The 17,977-nt window shown below is 35.8% G+C and overlaps 1 protein-coding gene across 1 annotated transcript in view; it reads left to right on the forward strand.

Annotated features, from left to right (window-relative positions):
- Positions 1-17,977, forward strand: part of brinp2 (bone morphogenetic protein/retinoic acid inducible neural-specific 2) — a 267,201-nt gene that overhangs the window by 114,868 nt on the left and 134,356 nt on the right. Inside the window, exon 2 of the mRNA XM_038308587.1 lies at positions 2,362-2,820. Coding sequence (XP_038164515.1) covers positions 2,429-2,820 — 392 coding nt within the window. The 5' untranslated portion in view covers positions 2,362-2,428. The remainder of the gene's footprint in view (positions 1-2,361; positions 2,821-17,977) is intronic.

Below are 17,977 nucleotides of genomic sequence, written 5' to 3' on the forward strand. Positions count from 1 at the left end.
CGTTTGATGACATGCTTGTCCAAACACACAAATCACAGAGCTGAAACTCCCTGCCATGTCACAGTGGTGCAATCTCAAACTCTCATCCCTTAGAGTATTAGAAATACTTTTTTATCTTTCAAAGATTTTGCAGGAGTCATTTTATATTGACCTCTTTTAATGTAATAATATGACCGCTTTTTTTCCTAAATTAGTTAAATACAAAAACATGGTTCTTTCATTTTTTCTGCTGTCCAACTTACTGTATCAAGCTCCATAGTTGGATCATAACCCACAGTGTTGTCTATGTTAATGTTTTAATATCTTTTCCCAAAATGTAACTGGATTAGAGTTAATAACAATAGTTTTCCACTTGCATCCGCTAAGAGATCCGTTAAAAAGACTCCTCAAACTAGAAGAGCTAAATGTAACAAAACCCTGATGAAAAAAACAAAACAAACTAGAACGATAAAAATATGATGAAGGGGTGTGGAAATAAAAAGATATTGAAATGAAGAGAGAGAGAGAGATTTACCTAAATACATAAAATGCAATTCAGAGATAATGAAAAGGAAGATCCTAGGGGAAACAGTGCTCATCTTTCGCACACACATTCACATGCTGATGGTGGAAGGCTAGATTGTAGCTATAGCTGCCCTGGGACAGATTGAGAAAAGTCAGGCTGACATGCATCAACACAAGGAGGCGCTCTGACCAGGTATAGAAATTATATGTTGGCCACCATGTTCCTTTCGTAAATAAAACCAAAATGTCTGATTTGAAATTTACTGTAATCAAGGGTTACTTACTTCTAGATATAAAGTAATACTTCTGATTTACCTAATAGTGCTTTGAGCAGTCAACAATAATTGAAATGAAAACAATAGCATGGTATATAAATGTACCTGATTCATCTGACTTTGAGAAATTTATTTACTTTTATAATCTGCTGCTCAAGCCTTTCAAGAAGCCTTAAAGAGGAAATAAAGTGTTACATTATTTTGGAGTACCTTACACCTTTGCGGCCATATTTATTGTTGGATTGTACCGTTTTTAGTTCAAATGTGCTGACTTATCCAACTGATATTTTGTGTTTGGTCTTATGTACCTGAAGAGACAACAACCTTCTAAACTATTTTGACAGAGACTTTGTTGGTTTGGCTCAACTTTTCGTAAACTGATCATGTATCTTTCAATAAATTTTTTGCAGTACTTTTTTAAAAAGTAAGACATAATGCAGTACAAACAGATGCCTCTTGTCTAACATAGGGTTTTGTGTTTAGTTGTCATGCAATTAAATATGGATTTCTGGGAAGACAAAACACTTTCATTGAGCCTCTAACTTATGTATGATTAATTAAAAAATAGAGTTCCAGGACTGGTTAACAAAAACTACCTGTAAGGTACAAAGACGTATCTGGCAAATGCTCGCTTGAAAATAAAAAGGGAAACTTCTGTCTTTGCTTGTCCTCTGATTTAGTGTTTAAAGTTGTCTGACCTATTGGTGACACTCAGGGAGTTTTAATTTCCTAAGATCAACCAATGCTCTGATATGAGGCCCACAAAAAAATAAATAAAACTACCAACAAACTATTGACTGACATCATTGATAAGTAACATATCCAATTATATTTAGGTAACATTGGGAATTTTATGCCTTAATCTCATATAGATGTACTATTCAGAATGGGAGAGGTGAAGGCAACAGATATTTATAAAACAAGACTTGAATTGATTTTCCAGTAATTTTTCCCTTTCAAAAACATCCAAATAACAAGTATTTTCAAAAATGGCAGCATATAAGGCAAGATAGGAAGTTGTGTGACAGCAGCTAAAGTTGAAATAAAATTCATTATAAATGTAAACTTAAACAGAACTATTTTTCCTTTTTTTTGAATTTACGGAAACAATTTTACTTTTAAGAGCTAATTTATCATTTATCTTAATTTTTTGTATGGTATTAAGAGACCAATAGGTATTCACTAAAATACAAGCTTGGTGGTAACTGTTCTGGTTTCATTCAATGTAACATGTATGCTTTACTTTTAGCCAAATAAATTCTGGTAAATCTAGTGAGAGGTGCAATTATGTTATTATTCCATCATCCTACAGAAAGCATGTCTGCTTGTAATGTTCAGCAAAATCCCCAAAATAAGATTTAGGAGTTGTGTATCATTTTGTTTATATGTTGAGGTGTGATTTTGTGTAAAAAGAAAGCAAAGCAAATTTTGGTCGACTTATTCTTTTATTTACTAAAACTCTGTGGCTCAGTTTAAGTCAATGGCAAAGTGTATTCAAGCCGAATTACTTAGATTTCAGAATTCCTAAACACAACCAAACATGCTTTAACAATTTTTTTTTTGTTGTTGTTGTTTCTTTTAGGCCTGCAAGAGGTGAGTGCCAGAAGAAATGCCGGTCCAAGGTGCCTTAGTGCAACATCACCGGGACCATGGCAATTCCTTGGCCAATGAGAAAAAAGAGGTGCTTCCATGGCTTTGCCAGCCTTGCTAGATGGTCGGCATCCTCCTTGATGCTCCTATGGTTGCCTTTGGTGTTGCTATGGCTGCCGTTGCCTGCCCGAGCTGAACAACTGGCCAGCGGGGGACAGAGTGGAAAAGCACTTCATGGTTCTCTATCATCCCCATCATCCTCATCATCCTCCTCCTCCTCCACCTCTTCGTCCCCCTCAAGCTCCTCAGCATGGGGCTTTAATACAAGGCAGATTGGGGGGCAGCTGGACTGGCTGCTGTCAGAAAAAGGACCTTTTCACAGATGTCCAGAGTACACAGAGTTCAGAGAAAGGTTCCAGCAGGGGTTTTCTACAAGATACAAAATTTACAGGTGAGTGGGATGTTCAAATGTGTTTATTTGTGACAGAAGGGCAAGAACAGATGAAAGGAGAATGCATTTTGGATTTAAAAGATCAAAGGGTGGAGCAGAAAGTGTAACTCTCCCATAAATTTAAGTGCAGGTTTGTGTGTTTCCCATATCTTGCAAAGAGCTGCTTGCCTACTCTTGTGACTTGTGATCTCTTGATATGAAAGAAGTTTACTAGACACTTCTTCTAGCAAGGTATATATCTTGAAACTTGGAGCAATGTTGTGCATTAGGAAAATTAGGCTATTCATAAATAAAAATAAGTACCAACTGCAGTTATTAAAAAAGTTAAGAATAATATTTGAAGTTGAAGTTTAATTCTTAAGCCCCCTTGGTAAAATAATTCATTTAAGAATCTCCTTAACAATGGAAGTACAATTCAATTAAACAATTAAGGAAAAATGAAAACATATGTAAAAATATACACTGTAGGGGAATTAAGAAGTAAAATGAACAACAAAGACTAAAACTTAAACTTTAATAAGTTTAAACAGTTCAGTGTAAATAAGAGGGAAATAGGGAAAATAAAACCAGATTTTAATGAAATAATGGTCAAGAAATCATTTGATGAATTAGAAATCAATAACATTCTGCAAAGTAGCCATGACAGTGACAAATTAAGTTGATGAAACTCAAGATGGGCAAAAACAGTGTATTAAACCAAGCAGAATTAATGGCTGTTTTGTCTCAGCATTACAGCTCTAGCAGCTAAAATATGGGAGACACAACTAAGGATCTTTATAAAGACAACATCAATATATGGCCTAATTTTTAAACAATGGTAAAAGGATATTGCTTCAATTACTCAATCAAGACTATCAAAACATTCAGAGATGCACCCTGATTCACCCTCTGGAGAGGTGTGCGTATTGCAAATGAAATGCTGCAACTCTTCCTCCCAAGGAGCTGTTAGTCAGTGGGTTTATGCTGTTCATGCAGGGAGTTTTTCACCTCTTTACTTTGTATTCTGTATGGCTAAGACTTTGTTTACTTACAGTTCCAGGCCCAAAAGTGTGAGCTAGAAAATTATCTGGCTTCAAAGCATCTGAAAAAAGCGAAACTATCCATCCCGTTAAAGTGAAAGCAAAAGGCTTTGTACATGTTACAAGCATTAAAAACCTGCTTATTACTCCATAACAAACTTTCTAGAGGAAATTATAAATCTCGTAAATTTTTGTTTTTACACTAAAGTACATTCTCTTGTCAGTCTTTGTGACTGCTCAAAAAGGGGTATTCTGCAAAGTAGCCATGACAGTGACAAATTGAGTTGATGAAACTCAAGATGGGCAAAAATAAACAGTGTATTAAACCAAGCAGAATTAATAGTTGTTTTGTCTCAACATTACAGCTCTAGCAGCTAAAATATGGGAGACACAACTAAAAATCTTTATAAAGACAACATCAATATATGGCCTAATTTTTAAACAATGGTAAAAGGAGATTGCTTCAATTACTCAATCAAGACTATCAAGACATTCAGAGATGCACCCTGATTCACCCTGTGGAGGGGTGTGCGTAAGGCAAATGAAATGCTGCAACTCTTCCTCCCAAGGAGTTGTTAGTCAGTGGGTTTATGCTGTTCATGCAGGGAGTTTTTCACCTCTTTACTTTGTATTCTGTATGGCTAAGTCTTTGTTTACTTACAGTTCCAGGCCCAAAAGTGTAAGCTAGAAAATGATCTGGCTTCAAAGCATCTGAAAAAAGCGAAACTATCCATCCCGTTAAAGTGAAAGCAAAAGGCTTTGTACATGTTACAAGCATTAAAAACCGGCTTATTACTCCATAACAAACTTTCTAGAGGAAATTATAAATCTCGCATTTTATTCAATTCCCTCTAAATGTTTGTTCACTGACTTTCTAAGTACAGAACTTTTGCATATTCAAATCTAATTAAACTAAAGATTGAGGGTTAATCAGCTCTTTAGATCATATATCACCTGACTAATATTTTAATCTTTGAAATAATATAGTTTTCCTTTCAGTGTTTTTGTTTTTTTTATTTAGCTGTGCAGTTCCAGTTTTAATTAAAAAAAGAAAACTTATTGATAAAGAATATTCAAAACGGTCCTTCAAATATAACATTTAAGTCAATGTATAACAAAGTGTTTCTGATGGAGGAAAAACCTAATTTGCTCTGGATTCATATGTAGCTGTTAGAAAGACTAATTTATTTTAGTAAACAATATAATTTCAAGGAGAACTAAATATCTTTGACATTAATCATGCTTTACTTTTGAAAGTAAAGCGTGGTTTTCTTAGTTAAAGTACTACAGTTAAGAAAGTCCTTTACAAGGCAAATACAAACAAGGGTAATTTTGAGTTAGCCTAATATAATGCACGGCTAACAAAATCTAAAGTCTAAGTCTACGTCATTTTTTCTTAAAATAAGTGCATTGTTTCTTGAATTGAGGAGGTTAGTGAGTCTTTGCCAATGGAAATTTTATTCAAATAAAAAAAATAAAAAATGTTCTGTCCTATTTTAAGTGCATATTATCTAGTTATCTTGTTTTTAAGAGTAAACATACTCATTCCATTTGGCCAATCGTGTTTGTAACCTGCACAAATTAAGGGTAAATACACTTAATTTAAACATTTTAACTCATTTTTAAATCCTTTTTGCAGTGTGGGGATAATATAGCATGCTTGAGGTTTTTTTTCTTTTATGGAAACCCTAAGATAAACGTCTGCATCTATGATTTATATGGACAATTTATTCTGAGCTTTAAAGATTCACTGTATCTGCGCTGCCTAAAAGGAACTGTAAATTTAAGCCCACTAAGGGTGCAACTGCAGGTTGTGGCACTGTTATGCTCTTTGGCTCCTTAGATATTTCTTGTAATATTAATGAGCTCTGCTGGATGATACTGTATGGCTGAAGAAAAACCTTTTATGAGCATACCATACAGGTTGCAGTGTCATAACTACATTGTCCTAAAAAAGAAGTTAAGGAGGATCTGTACTGTCCATGTTTCAATGCAAGAATCTAAAGCAGGTGCTAGAGGCAAAAGTAGGTCTATTTTTAAAGCTACAGTGTGTAATAATTACAGGGATATATCTTAACCTTAATATTTGCGTTGCCTTAGAATTCGTTATTTATAATTACACAGGAGCGGGTCTCGCAGCCATGGAGGCAGACATCTGTGCTCTACGGCAGCGCAGAGCCAACAAACTAGCGATTGTGAGATCGCCCATTATGCTCGAAAGTAACTGCGGCAAGTTGAGAGAGATGAACTGAGACGGTACTTAAATCTATACCCTACACAGACTAATGAAATACTATCTGTAAAATTATCTATGTAAACAAACCTCATCACTTGAGAAGGTAGGTGATGCAGACGTCGTGGAAGACATTTTGTCCCGTAACGCTCGCCGTACTGTTGGGGGGGAGAAGCGGTGGGAGGGAGATGTTCATGTTGCTGCGGTCTGCAGTCTGGACGTTAGATGTCGCTAAAAATTACACACTGTAGCTTTAAATTTGAGTTAATATATTTTCTTTTCTTAGGTCATGTGCAAGGGACAGAAAAACATGTGATAGTAAAGCTGGAATAATACCTCATTAACCGGTAATTTTTTTCTGTTCAGACTAAAACTAAACTAAACAGTCTTATAGATTTTAACGGCATGCAAAGGAGATCTTACTGGAGATGTTTTCTACATTAAACAGCGAAAGAGGCTGTAACATTAGTTAGTTGCTTTTTTTGTTTTTTTTTTCCCTCAAGCTTCCAGTTTTGAGTTGTAAAATAACAACTTGATCTTTCAAATAAAAATAAATCTGCACTTCACAACCCATGTCATACAATGGAATACATACCATTTTTGACCATCATGCATGGTCCACCAATCTGCAGTTGAAAAAAATTTTGGGGCTGGATAGCAAGCATCTCTGACCAACCTTGTTTCAAGTGGTGCTTTCCATTATCATCTAATGCTGACTTTGATGATTTGGAGTAAGGTCATCTGAGATAAATGGGTTCCAGTTACCACCTTGTAAATTCTCTATGGCTCCTGCAGCCACTGATTTAACTGGTGTGACAAACCAGTTTCCTACACCGTATGTGGCATACAGTACAGTAGCAGCCATTCGAAATCGCCCTTCCTAGTTAAACGCCAGCCCAATGGCAGCCTCCACCCCTTACTCCCACCCAAATTCCCTCTAACTTCCAGCCACTGGAGAGACCCCCTCCTCCTAGGTTTGAAATTTTTTTTTTTTTACTCTGACTCCAACCTTTCACTGAATTACATGGTCTGACCAGGAGATGACGCTTCTCTTTAGATCTTGATGTCAACAAATCATGAGAAAAAATATCTTAGTACAAAGATTGATGTTGAAAAGGAATCGTAGGGGACTAGCCAAGGACCCATAAAGGAAAGTGGGGAAATTTTGAATGGCTACTACTGTGTATACAATCCATGGAAACATATTGTTGTCTAAACACTGACCAGGAGTGACTAGTTCTATTTCTGTAATAAAGAACTGAGACAAACAAGTAAAATAGGAAAGTTTAACTACCATCAACACAAGTAGCATCCATCATGAATGCAAAAGTTGGGTGAGATCCCAAAAAAGTTAAAAAACAAACCACTGAACTTTGATTTCCAAGTTTGAAGACATTTTGTTTCCCATTCAGGAAGCCTTTTCAATTCAAAATACAGTATTATCCAATCAAAATGGCGTTTCCCAGTCAAAAGCCAGCCAGATGGAAGCCAAATCCCCTCCAACTTCAAGCCACTGAACTTCTCGTGGGTGTGCTTTTTTTTTTTTTACTCTGACTCCACCCTTTCATTGAATTACAGGGTCTGACCAGGAGATGAGGCTTCTCTTTAGATCTTAAAGTCCACAAATCTATTTTAGATGTTTAAAAAGGAATTGTAGGGGAATAGCCAAGGACCAGCCAAGGGCCCATCAAGGGAAGTGGGGGCATTCTGAATGGTTACTACTGTATTTGGATTAGCGTTGAGTTCCAAGCTTTATAAAGTAGCCTAACAAAGCCTTTTTATGGATTAGAAAACATGCAAATTGAACTGAGAGAATAGGTCCACCCCTTAGTAATGGGGAGTCATTGAGGTCTTGTTTTGCCTGCATTACCCGATTCTGGCCTATGGCTCCGAAGAGGGAGTCGTTAGCGTCATTGTTGGCCACAAAATCTTGCCTGGTCAGCCAGGCCTATGACCTGAATGACTGAAACTTTTCACTAGCATATTGGGTACCGTCTCGTGCACTCACTTCCAGGGGCATTTCGTTTGAAATCTATTACTTTGAGGTTGTCATTTTTGACTTCTGAGGACAAACGTCACGTACCATGGTACTCTAGGTCCGTTCTCATTACTACGATACCTCACACAAATGTTATGTTGCTCCAGATGCTTTACTTATTAGTCAGCTTTGTAGCTTTCCAGATAGACATTGTTTGAGCTGGACCAAAGTTTCCGTAAATCACAAGCTTTGCTGCACCATATTATGAATTTTGACTTACATTGTCTTGGTTCTTATAATAAGTGTCTGCTAAAACAATCCTTGTTTGTGAAGATGCAGTGTCTAAAAATGTCTTAACTGGACATAGCTAAAAGCAGTGAAGATAGAAACACATTAATTATGCTCCACGCACATGGGTTCACTGTAACTGACACCATGCAGTGGCAACAATATAAGAGCTTTCACCACCTTCTTAGTCATTCAATACAAACCAAATACAATGAAACTTCTGTTGTTGAATTTTGACTTATAATAAAGCAAAATGAAAACAGAGAAAAAAATAGCACAATATCAGCAGACAGGAGGGGTGCTTGAACAACACAAGAGGGAGCCTGATCCCTGCTGAAAAAGGTCAAATACAGTAGGAGATTTGGTGTTGTTTCTTGAAGGGATTTTAAGTGCAGCTGTTGCCCCCCATTTAACACATAACTCTAAATAAAAACATCTGTTCAATTCTAGTAAAAAAAAAAAAAAAAAAAAAACTTAAGTAGTCCAAAATTGAAATTAATAGTTGAAATTAGTTGAAATTGTACATTCTGCTTTTTGTTTAGCTTTTTTTATTATCTGGATAATAGGAAAAAGAAAATAATTTTCAGAGGTGGTTTCATTTTAAAACCAAAATGGTCACTTATTTAGGTCAAGAATACCATTTAGATAAATTAAAACACTATTTGATGAGCCTTAGGGGGAAAACAGTTTTCAGAAAACGAGGATTTTGAGTGCTCAGCAAGGAGCTTTTGTGCCTTAAGGCTGTCAGCTGGGTCATCTTTAAATGATGCAGTGGAGTCCTGGGTCAGGTCCAGAGATAATGGCCCTGCTGCTATTATCATTACTCTGAAAATGATAGCAGATGTGAATGATGTGCACTCTATTTGCTGAAGCTGCAATTTGAATTTCTATTTCCTCCTTTATTGAGATGTTCATTTCATTTGATTACCCACCCTTCCTGCTCTTTGAAAGAGATTATCCATCTTTTATAAGGAATGTCATAGAATGTTCTTTGTTTACCCTTAGTGACTTAAGACTGGGAAATACATTTACTTTTTTCTTTAATTTTTGTTGTTTGATCGTTTCAGCTGCTGACTGAGTGTATTTCCAAAGACGTGTGCTTCAATCGATTCCTTCCGTCTAGTTTGTCTTTGCTCTCAAAAGTGACATGAAAACAGCAATGTTTTCCTGTCTTCATCCATCTCCCTTCTTTCCTCTCTGCTGCCTGCTCTTCTTTTCTCTCTATGCCTGAAGTTGAATCAAATGGAAATGACAGCATCACTTACAGACAGAGGAGTAGTTCTGCGTAAAATGACAGGTGAAGGTTATGCGACAGATGTGAAAAAAAAAGTTGCTCCGCTTTTATCAGCAGGACAGTTTGAATGATTTCCTTTATCTTAACTTTGACTTTTAGAATTGTATCTAAATGCTTGTACCTATATTTGAATTATTTTTATACAAGCATAGATGGTGAACAAACAAGTTTGTATTAACATAAAACATTTGCATTTGTGTCACAGAGCTGCTGCCAAATATCTGTAGCTTTGGAATTTTAATGTCTTCTGTCTCCAAAGGCAAAACGTGAGTCATCCGAGATTTAGATGGCATTCTTTTTTTTTATGTTTCTTTAAATAGTCTTTATTTTTACTTCCCCCCCTTGCTGATATTTTTGTCTGCAAACAGTCAGCAACATTCAGTGTTACAATGGTGAAGACTAGGTTAATGTGTCATTTATTATAGAAGGAAGCAGTGACCTATGTGGCTACAACACAACTATGTTAAAAGACAGAAGATTAAGATATTAAAGGGGAAAGCCATTTTTTTTTTTATTACATCATGTTCTACTAACCCATATGAGTTTTTTGTCATTTGGAGCTGTTTTGAAGATATTTGGTTAGGTTATATCCAAGTAATGTCTTCCTATGGGCAACGACTTGAAGGCACAAACTAAACTGTTCATAATTTATTCTTTATGGTATACCAGCATTCATATGTAGGCGAATTACTTTCCCCCAGACATCCGTGGTTATATTTTTTTATATTTATATGTTTTAAAAACAAAGCGGGGTGTGTATGACGTCATCCGCGTGCCGGACTGGAGTTGTGACAGGCAGCCCGGGCCACAGGCAGCTACGCTCTACCCCTTCTATTCATTCGGCTAGCTAATCTGAATCGTTCAATTCCATTTCGAGAGCGAGATTATCTGTGGCAGTAGCACTAGACATCTTCCAGGCATGTGAGTAAAACTAGGAGCAGTTCAGCGGACTGGAAGAAAGAATGGTAGCCAGCAGGCGTGGATAACGTTGTGCACGCGGTGCTTCGTTTTTAAAAGATATAAATATAAAAAATATAAACACGGATGTCTGGGGGAGAGTGATTCGCCTACATGTTATGAATGCTGGCGTACCATAAATGATAAATTATGAACAGTTTAGTTTGTGCCTGCAAGTCATTTGCCCATAGGATGACGTTATAACAATGATGTAATAACGTAAAATCAAGGGCCCAATGTAAAAAGACGGCATTTCCCTTTAATGTTTGCAATTTACTGCCAAAATCTAATGTGCTTCTAACATTTATCACCAATGATAATTTCCCAGACGCTTTCTGACTTTTAAACCTAAACATCTTCATTACTTCATGCTTTTTTCTGCATTCTATTGCAGTTCTTTGTTTAAAGTCACTCCTTTTCCAGCACGTTCAATCTGCTCAATAAGTCATAGACAACATATCACTTGCAGTTTCATATCGAATCGTACTTTTGAAGTTCTTTCTATTACAGAGAGGCAGCCTGATTTATATGCAGTCCACCTTAAAATCCAAAACTTTATTGAAACATTTTGTTTTTAATTTTTTGTTTTGTTTTGACATATTTGTTGGAAAACCGTCCTTTGTTTTACTGTAAATTCAACTTACAGAAAATAGAGGCCAGAGGGGAGAAAAATGCCCTAAAACGACCTGGACTTGAACATCAAGGAATAAGACCTCTATACATCGGTTGGACATTTTACCCCTACACCACTACTTCACCTATTGAAGAAAATTCTGCTTTTTTGAATTGCAATTCACAATGACTTGTTGAAGTAAAGTTGTGGTGTCCCTCTTGTGAGCTAAAAAGCATGTCATGTTGAGGAGTCCTTCCAACCTCAAACACTTTGAGCTCATCACCCATCACTTGTTTGATAGCTTTAAATTCAGGATTTTATTTACACAAATATCTGACTATTATATAACGGCATTCTTGTCTTGGGAAAGGCAAATCATTTTTTTTATATCTGAAGCCAATCAAATGGTTGAATAAAAAATGAACAAACGTCAGTCAGAATAATTGTTGTGGGTCTCCTCTATTTTCCTTGTGCCCAGACAAAGGAAAAAGATTTCCAAGACAGGCCATTTCTTCTTAAGAAAACACCCCGGTCTGGCTGAAATCCCCCGAGACCTTAAGAGAAAGTGTTCTGTTCTATTACAACCTACGTCTACAGGACCTACAGATATGTTTGACATAAAAACAACACAGAGCCTCAGCAAAAGAACAGCCTCTCAACGGTGAAGAATGGCAGTTTAAACACCACGCTCTATGGGCTCCTTTTCTGTTTTTCCTTGGATTTAACCGTTTTTGTCAAGGTTGATAAGAAATATGAACTTTTCAAATACCTGTCAAAATGTTGATGTTATCTGGAACTTATTCTGGTGAAGAGTTATTTGAATGGACAATTTATTTAGGTATCAAGAAAGCTGAGGAGAGAATTCATTTGACTGGTTTCAGCAAAGGAAAATTATAATTTTTCAAATAATGCTAGGTGGCGAGACTTAGATCCTGGCTATGATTTCACGGTTCTAGATGCATACACGAATGGCATGCTTCCCCACCTATGATAAGCATAACCCGGATTGATAGAAGGCAAAATTACTTGGACAGAAAAGAAGGAGTGGTGGAAGGCATTGCACTTTAAAATCTTCACTTTAAGTCTCGCCTCAACAAATCATAAGTAATTGTAAACAAAACCTGCATGATAGATCATCCAAGAATTGGATTATGGGATTAAATGACTCATCTAATAACATAATGGTGAAGTTAGACAATAATTATAGCTGTATGTGTTAGTTTGACCTGATTGCATAAGAAAAGCTTGAAGTCCCACAGTAAACACTGCCACTGCATGAGGAATGTGCTTGCCTCTTGTTTCTAATTGTACCCAAGTGACCTCCTCTAATGGTGATATCTGATTATCATTAAGGAAAATAAGTGCTGTCAGGCTTTTCTCTACTATAACTTCCTACAGGACAAGGGTAAAATTGTCAGCTCTCATTAGCTTTTAATCAGGGGTAATGATGTGACTACGTAGAAGCAGCACTTTTTTAAGCCATCCTTAATCTGCTAAATCCTTTAATCGCATCATCACATAACTCACTGTGTGTTACATGTAATGATGTTAAACAAGCTTTAAAAGCCATCACTGGGTTATGCTGGGGTCAGTGTCTTACCCCCTTGTGGCAGTGCTAAAAAATTTTTATCCCAAGATAACATTATGAATCTCTCGTAGGATGCTACTATTGGATACTGCTGTATGCAGCATGTGCATCTCAATGAATAGTTATCTAAGTGGAAAATATTTTTAAAGATGGAATCTGCATTTTCTAAATATGGTATGACTCAGTGGCTGCTGAGTTTGAAAGAAGTGAAGGTATGGAAAAATTCCAAGCTGCTTGAGGTCCAATGTTAAGTTTCCAAAGTCAGAAATCATATTGTGGTCAATCTGGTTGGTTCTTATTGTTTGCTTTGCCTTTCTTAAGTGCAAAGTAAAAGCACTGGGAGCACAAATATTGAGTGCATGTGCTGCACAGTGCATGTTAAAAGCTTTCTGTCTGTCGTTTAAGAAATTATAATATGTAAGTGGTTTAAATATATTTTTATTATGATGAGTCATTTTCAACAGGTCCTGAAATACCATGCAACTTAACATTATGATATTCAAATAGGTAATTCAATGATGATGAAATGTGACTAAAATAAATATCAATTAGAATTTGGTTTTTATTTGAGCTTTTGGATGAATATTAGCCATTTGAGTCAAAATGAACTGACAATAAAATTTACCTTTTTTTTATATTTAAGCTGTACTTTGAATCTGTGATGTTGGAGCAAATCAGTGTCTTAAATCTTAAAATAACAACTGGCACATTGCAAAGTAGCTTTTACATATGCTGATGAAGATTCTCAGTCATCCAGGTTATAGTCATTCAGTAAAAGTTTTAAAAAACCCACTGGACTTGGTTTCCAAGATTTGAAGACGTTTCGCCACCTCTCCGGGAAGCTTTCTCAATTCAGACATTTGAATTGAGAAAGCTTCCCGAAGAGGTGGCGAAACGTCTTCAAATCTTGGAAACCAAGTCCAGTGGTTTTTTTTATTTTTTTTTTATTTTACGGAATAGCTTTTACATAAACCTGTAACTCTTGGGATTGTGCTTCATGCATTTAATGACTTGAGCATATATGTATTATGAAATGATGTTAATGAAACTGCAAGAAATGACTAACAGGTATTAAATGTTAAAAAATCAGTGTAAATGTTAGAGGTGTTAATTTTAATTACTCGGATAAAAAAAATATGTCCTTGCATAAGGAATATAGATTATGTTTAAAAGCAATTTTTATCAACATTACTCTTGCAAATATTAATACAATTACGGTACTAAAAAAACACAAATTAAAAGAAAATTGAATAGATCTATTCAATTACCTTTAAATTTACATCTATTGACAAAAACATTTCCCATTTTTGTGTCATTATTGTAGTTTTCTAGCAGTGTTGAATTTTTTTGTGTTACTCTCTGTTGCCCCCTTGTGCCAGTCTCCTTTCCCCTAGCTTCTAGTTGTTTTTATCCACACCTGCTCCTTATCAGCTGATTAGCCCCGTCTCTGTTCCGTCTCCCATATATACTCCTCCTGTGCAGTTCCACAGTGCTGGTTTCTCTTCATTACGTCATTCCTACTGTTTTTTCCTCCTGAGTTTCTCCCTGTTTTGTTTCCTGATTTCCCTGCCTGTTGTTGATTGGATTTATTCTTCTGTTGCAACCACATCAAAGAAATGTGCAAGAACTCTTCTCTGCATTTTGATCCTCAACCAACTTCCACCCAACTCTAAGATAATTCCATTATCTACAGTTGGTGAAGACTAGGCCGCTGTCGAAACCTATTTAAGCATTAAACCTTACTGAATGCTTGATGGTTTAAGTCCTCTTAGTTTTATGTAAATATATCATACATTTTTATAAAACTACCTTTTGACCAAATCCGCTTATCTAACTATTTCTGTTTTTTTTTAGCAACAGAGGAAACGTATAACTTTTGCACTTTAGTTTAGTTGCTTCAAAATTAAATTTCACTGCCTTTCTAGACTTTCTAATAGGCCTATAGAGATTACACCAGAGGTTTTCTCTCCAGAACTTTTAACAAAGGATGATATGCAGTTTTGGTGTTTGCAGAGCTCAATAAGCTTGAGACAGACAGGAAAACTGTCTATACAGCAGAAACTCTGTCTAAAAATCTGTGGATATGCTAATGGTTGCTTATTCACTGTTATCTACTTCCCTTAAACACTTTTCTGTTTTTCTGTTTTCCATTATAAAAATTGAAATCTAAAAACACAGTTGCACTTAGTTTTTTCCCCCGATTTTCATTATTATATGGTGTGCATTACAACAAACAAGAAAAGCTGCAATGTGATACAGTTGGACACAAGAAATGAAGAAAGTATACATACTGTACATAAACTCAAACTTATATGTACTTAAATATTAGTATATATGAAAGATAGATATGTAAGTTGTGGTTTAGTAGCATAGATTGATCATCATAATATCATTGAGGAATGAGCGAAGAATGAATTATGAGCAATGAATTAACAAAAAGGAAAGAAAAAGAAAAATTTTTTGGCATAACAATTAAACTAGTGGCTGTTTATATTACAGAAAAAGTTCTTTTAGCTTTAAAAAGTTACATAAATAAAAAAAATAAAAAAAGCAAAGCTTTTTGAGTTTGGACAGAGATAATATGTCATAAAAACACATCAAGTTTACTATTTGAATAGTGTTAAAACATCTGATGCCAAAGCAGCCCCCCTGCTTCTGTCTGTTCTGTTTTTTGATTTTGTTTTTTTGTTTTTTTCAGAGATACATATCCATATTAAGCAGGCAAGCATAATGCAGGCATCCCTCAGGGATCAATAAAAATTATTGTTCCCCTCAAACAAACAACAAGGTATGAAAGGGCAAAAGGGCGAGTTGACACGAACCCACATTAGCAGGAAAAAACAGTGTTGTCATTCTGTGCTGTTATTGAACACAACTAATGCTTATGTTATCCAATGCATTTATTTAAAATGACTTTATTCATTCACACAATGAATGAGGAAGGACATTTATAATGTTTTAGCTGACTCCTGCTAAATTTGTAATATAAAAGAGCGGCATATAGGAGCATGATGTAAATACTGCCAATGTCTCAGGTGAAACAAAGCTGCTTCTTTATATATAAATTCAAATAATAATGAGGATTTTAAAGCTCAAACCCAGAGCAGAATATGATTTGGTTTTAGCTAAACATCACCAACATGCTTTTGCTTCACACAAAATAACCAAATTACAGCAAAAAACAAGATTAGTTGTCATGAGTGGGCTGCTCAGCCAACAAAACCGATTTCTTTGTTTCCCTGTATATATCTGTGAATTTACGTTCATAAGGAAATCCACAAATTGCTAAATTAGTGTTAAAAACTTATATCTAGTCAGCCGACATTACACCAAAAAAACTGAAAGACAGAAGTAATGCTCTTTTCAAGAAATTTACCTTTCTATGCATTAGCAAAAAATAAAAAATAAATATTTCCAAACTCTCTAATTTAACTCTCTTATTTAACCCCTTTATGGTAATCATATTAGCACTTGGCTGAGAAACCCTCCTGCTGTATTCACCATTAAGAGGCCCCGTACATTGTCTTGCAGATATTTCCAATGCTTGATTGGATCGATTAGCTTAGCCAGCCTGACTGAATCCCCTGTATACATAGTGCATCAATCTGGAAAGGAGCTGGTAGAGTCTAATTTGAAAGGTGGGGCGAGGGTGCGAGCAACAGAGTCAGTGGGAACATGTTAGAAACAATCAGATAACCATGAATATGATGCAATGGTATCTTTTTGAAAAACATTAGCTATGACAGCCCGTTGTTAAAGGTATAGTTTAGGATGTCCTTTTTCCAGGTGGATCATTATAATAAGTAGTCCTCCTAATTGTGAATCATTCTGGTGATATGTATATGTAAGGCCATCCAATGTGCCTGTCCCCATTGTCACCTACCGGTGGTGAGTCCAACATAGTAAAAAATTGCAAATCTTCTTTTGGAAGCTTGTATGAGTGATGCAAACAGCAAAAGAGCGTGCACAAGGAGAAATGAGCTTGTGCATGCTCTCGAACGTGTTCAATAGGCGTTCCCTCTCGGGCACAGGGTTGTGCATTCATTATTTTGTGGAGAGGGTGGGTCCTTTCAAGAAATCGTGTAAATCCTCCACTATAACTTTAAAATTCTAATGATATAATCAAACTCATTCTGAACATAAACAATAACATCATTGCTCCTTTGTGGCTGCAGTCTTGACTGTGGGGTTATAGAAAAGCATATTTGCATTATGGGTAAGTCTGATGCAAGCATAAACTCTTGCCTGGTCTGATTAATATGAGCTGGTGAGATGTCTTCCACACTTTGTTGTCTTGCTTAACTTTTAAGCATGTATGACATTCCTCCTTCAGACATGCAGATAATTGTTTTTGAGGATCAAATATTTCCAAGTTTAATTGTTTGCTCATGTCATTGTTGAGATGACAGTTGCTCCTTTTCTTGAGTTTTGGGTGAGCATAAATTGGCCTTTGGTCATTTTATAGTAGGTATAGGAATTTTAACCATCTGGCTCCTTGGAAATCTTATAACAGCACTGACGGCTTCCTTTCTTTATCTTCAAGTCCAAGTGCCTCGGATACTGTTTCTTAAATTTATGTTTCATGAACTACCTTTGTTTGACTTTGCTTCCTTTTTTCTGGCTTGTGGAACATTAATCTTCTACCGTGTGATTTTAAATGCCTCTGCTAACATGTTATTTTTCCGCTTGCAAAATAGTTGCCATAATCGATCCAGGTTTTTTTATTTCTGTTTCAGAGTGAATGCAATAAGGAAAACTCTTTGTCAAATGCATATTTCAGGTATGCCAGTCCAGGTTTAACAAAGAATGCTTAGTATTCAAGTGGGTTGATCATTTTGAGATTTCAGTACTGGGTGCAGGTAAGATTTTGTATTGAATGTAAATACATTCTTGGTAATACTTGTTTAACTACTTCGTGTGCTTGTGCAATGTGTCCCTTACAAGAATACATTTTAGAGTTTTGTATATAAACCTGACCTAACTGTTACCAAGTTATTCCAAGACAGAAAACCATTTGAAGATATTTTTCTAAATCCAATGCAATCTCAAAGGGAGGAGGGAAAAAATGGGAGGCAATAGAGTTCATAAAACTGCCAAACCACTAAGCATTTAATATTGTAACTTAAACAAAAAAAAAAGACAACCCCCCCATCAGTTCAGCAACTACTGAAACAGATGCTGTTGACT

Source organism: Cyprinodon tularosa, unplaced genomic scaffold (genome assembly GCF_016077235.1).
Source record: "Cyprinodon tularosa strain WSP-4 unplaced genomic scaffold, ASM1607723v1 ctg640, whole genome shotgun sequence".
NCBI lineage: Eukaryota > Metazoa > Chordata > Actinopteri > Cyprinodontiformes > Cyprinodontidae > Cyprinodon > Cyprinodon tularosa.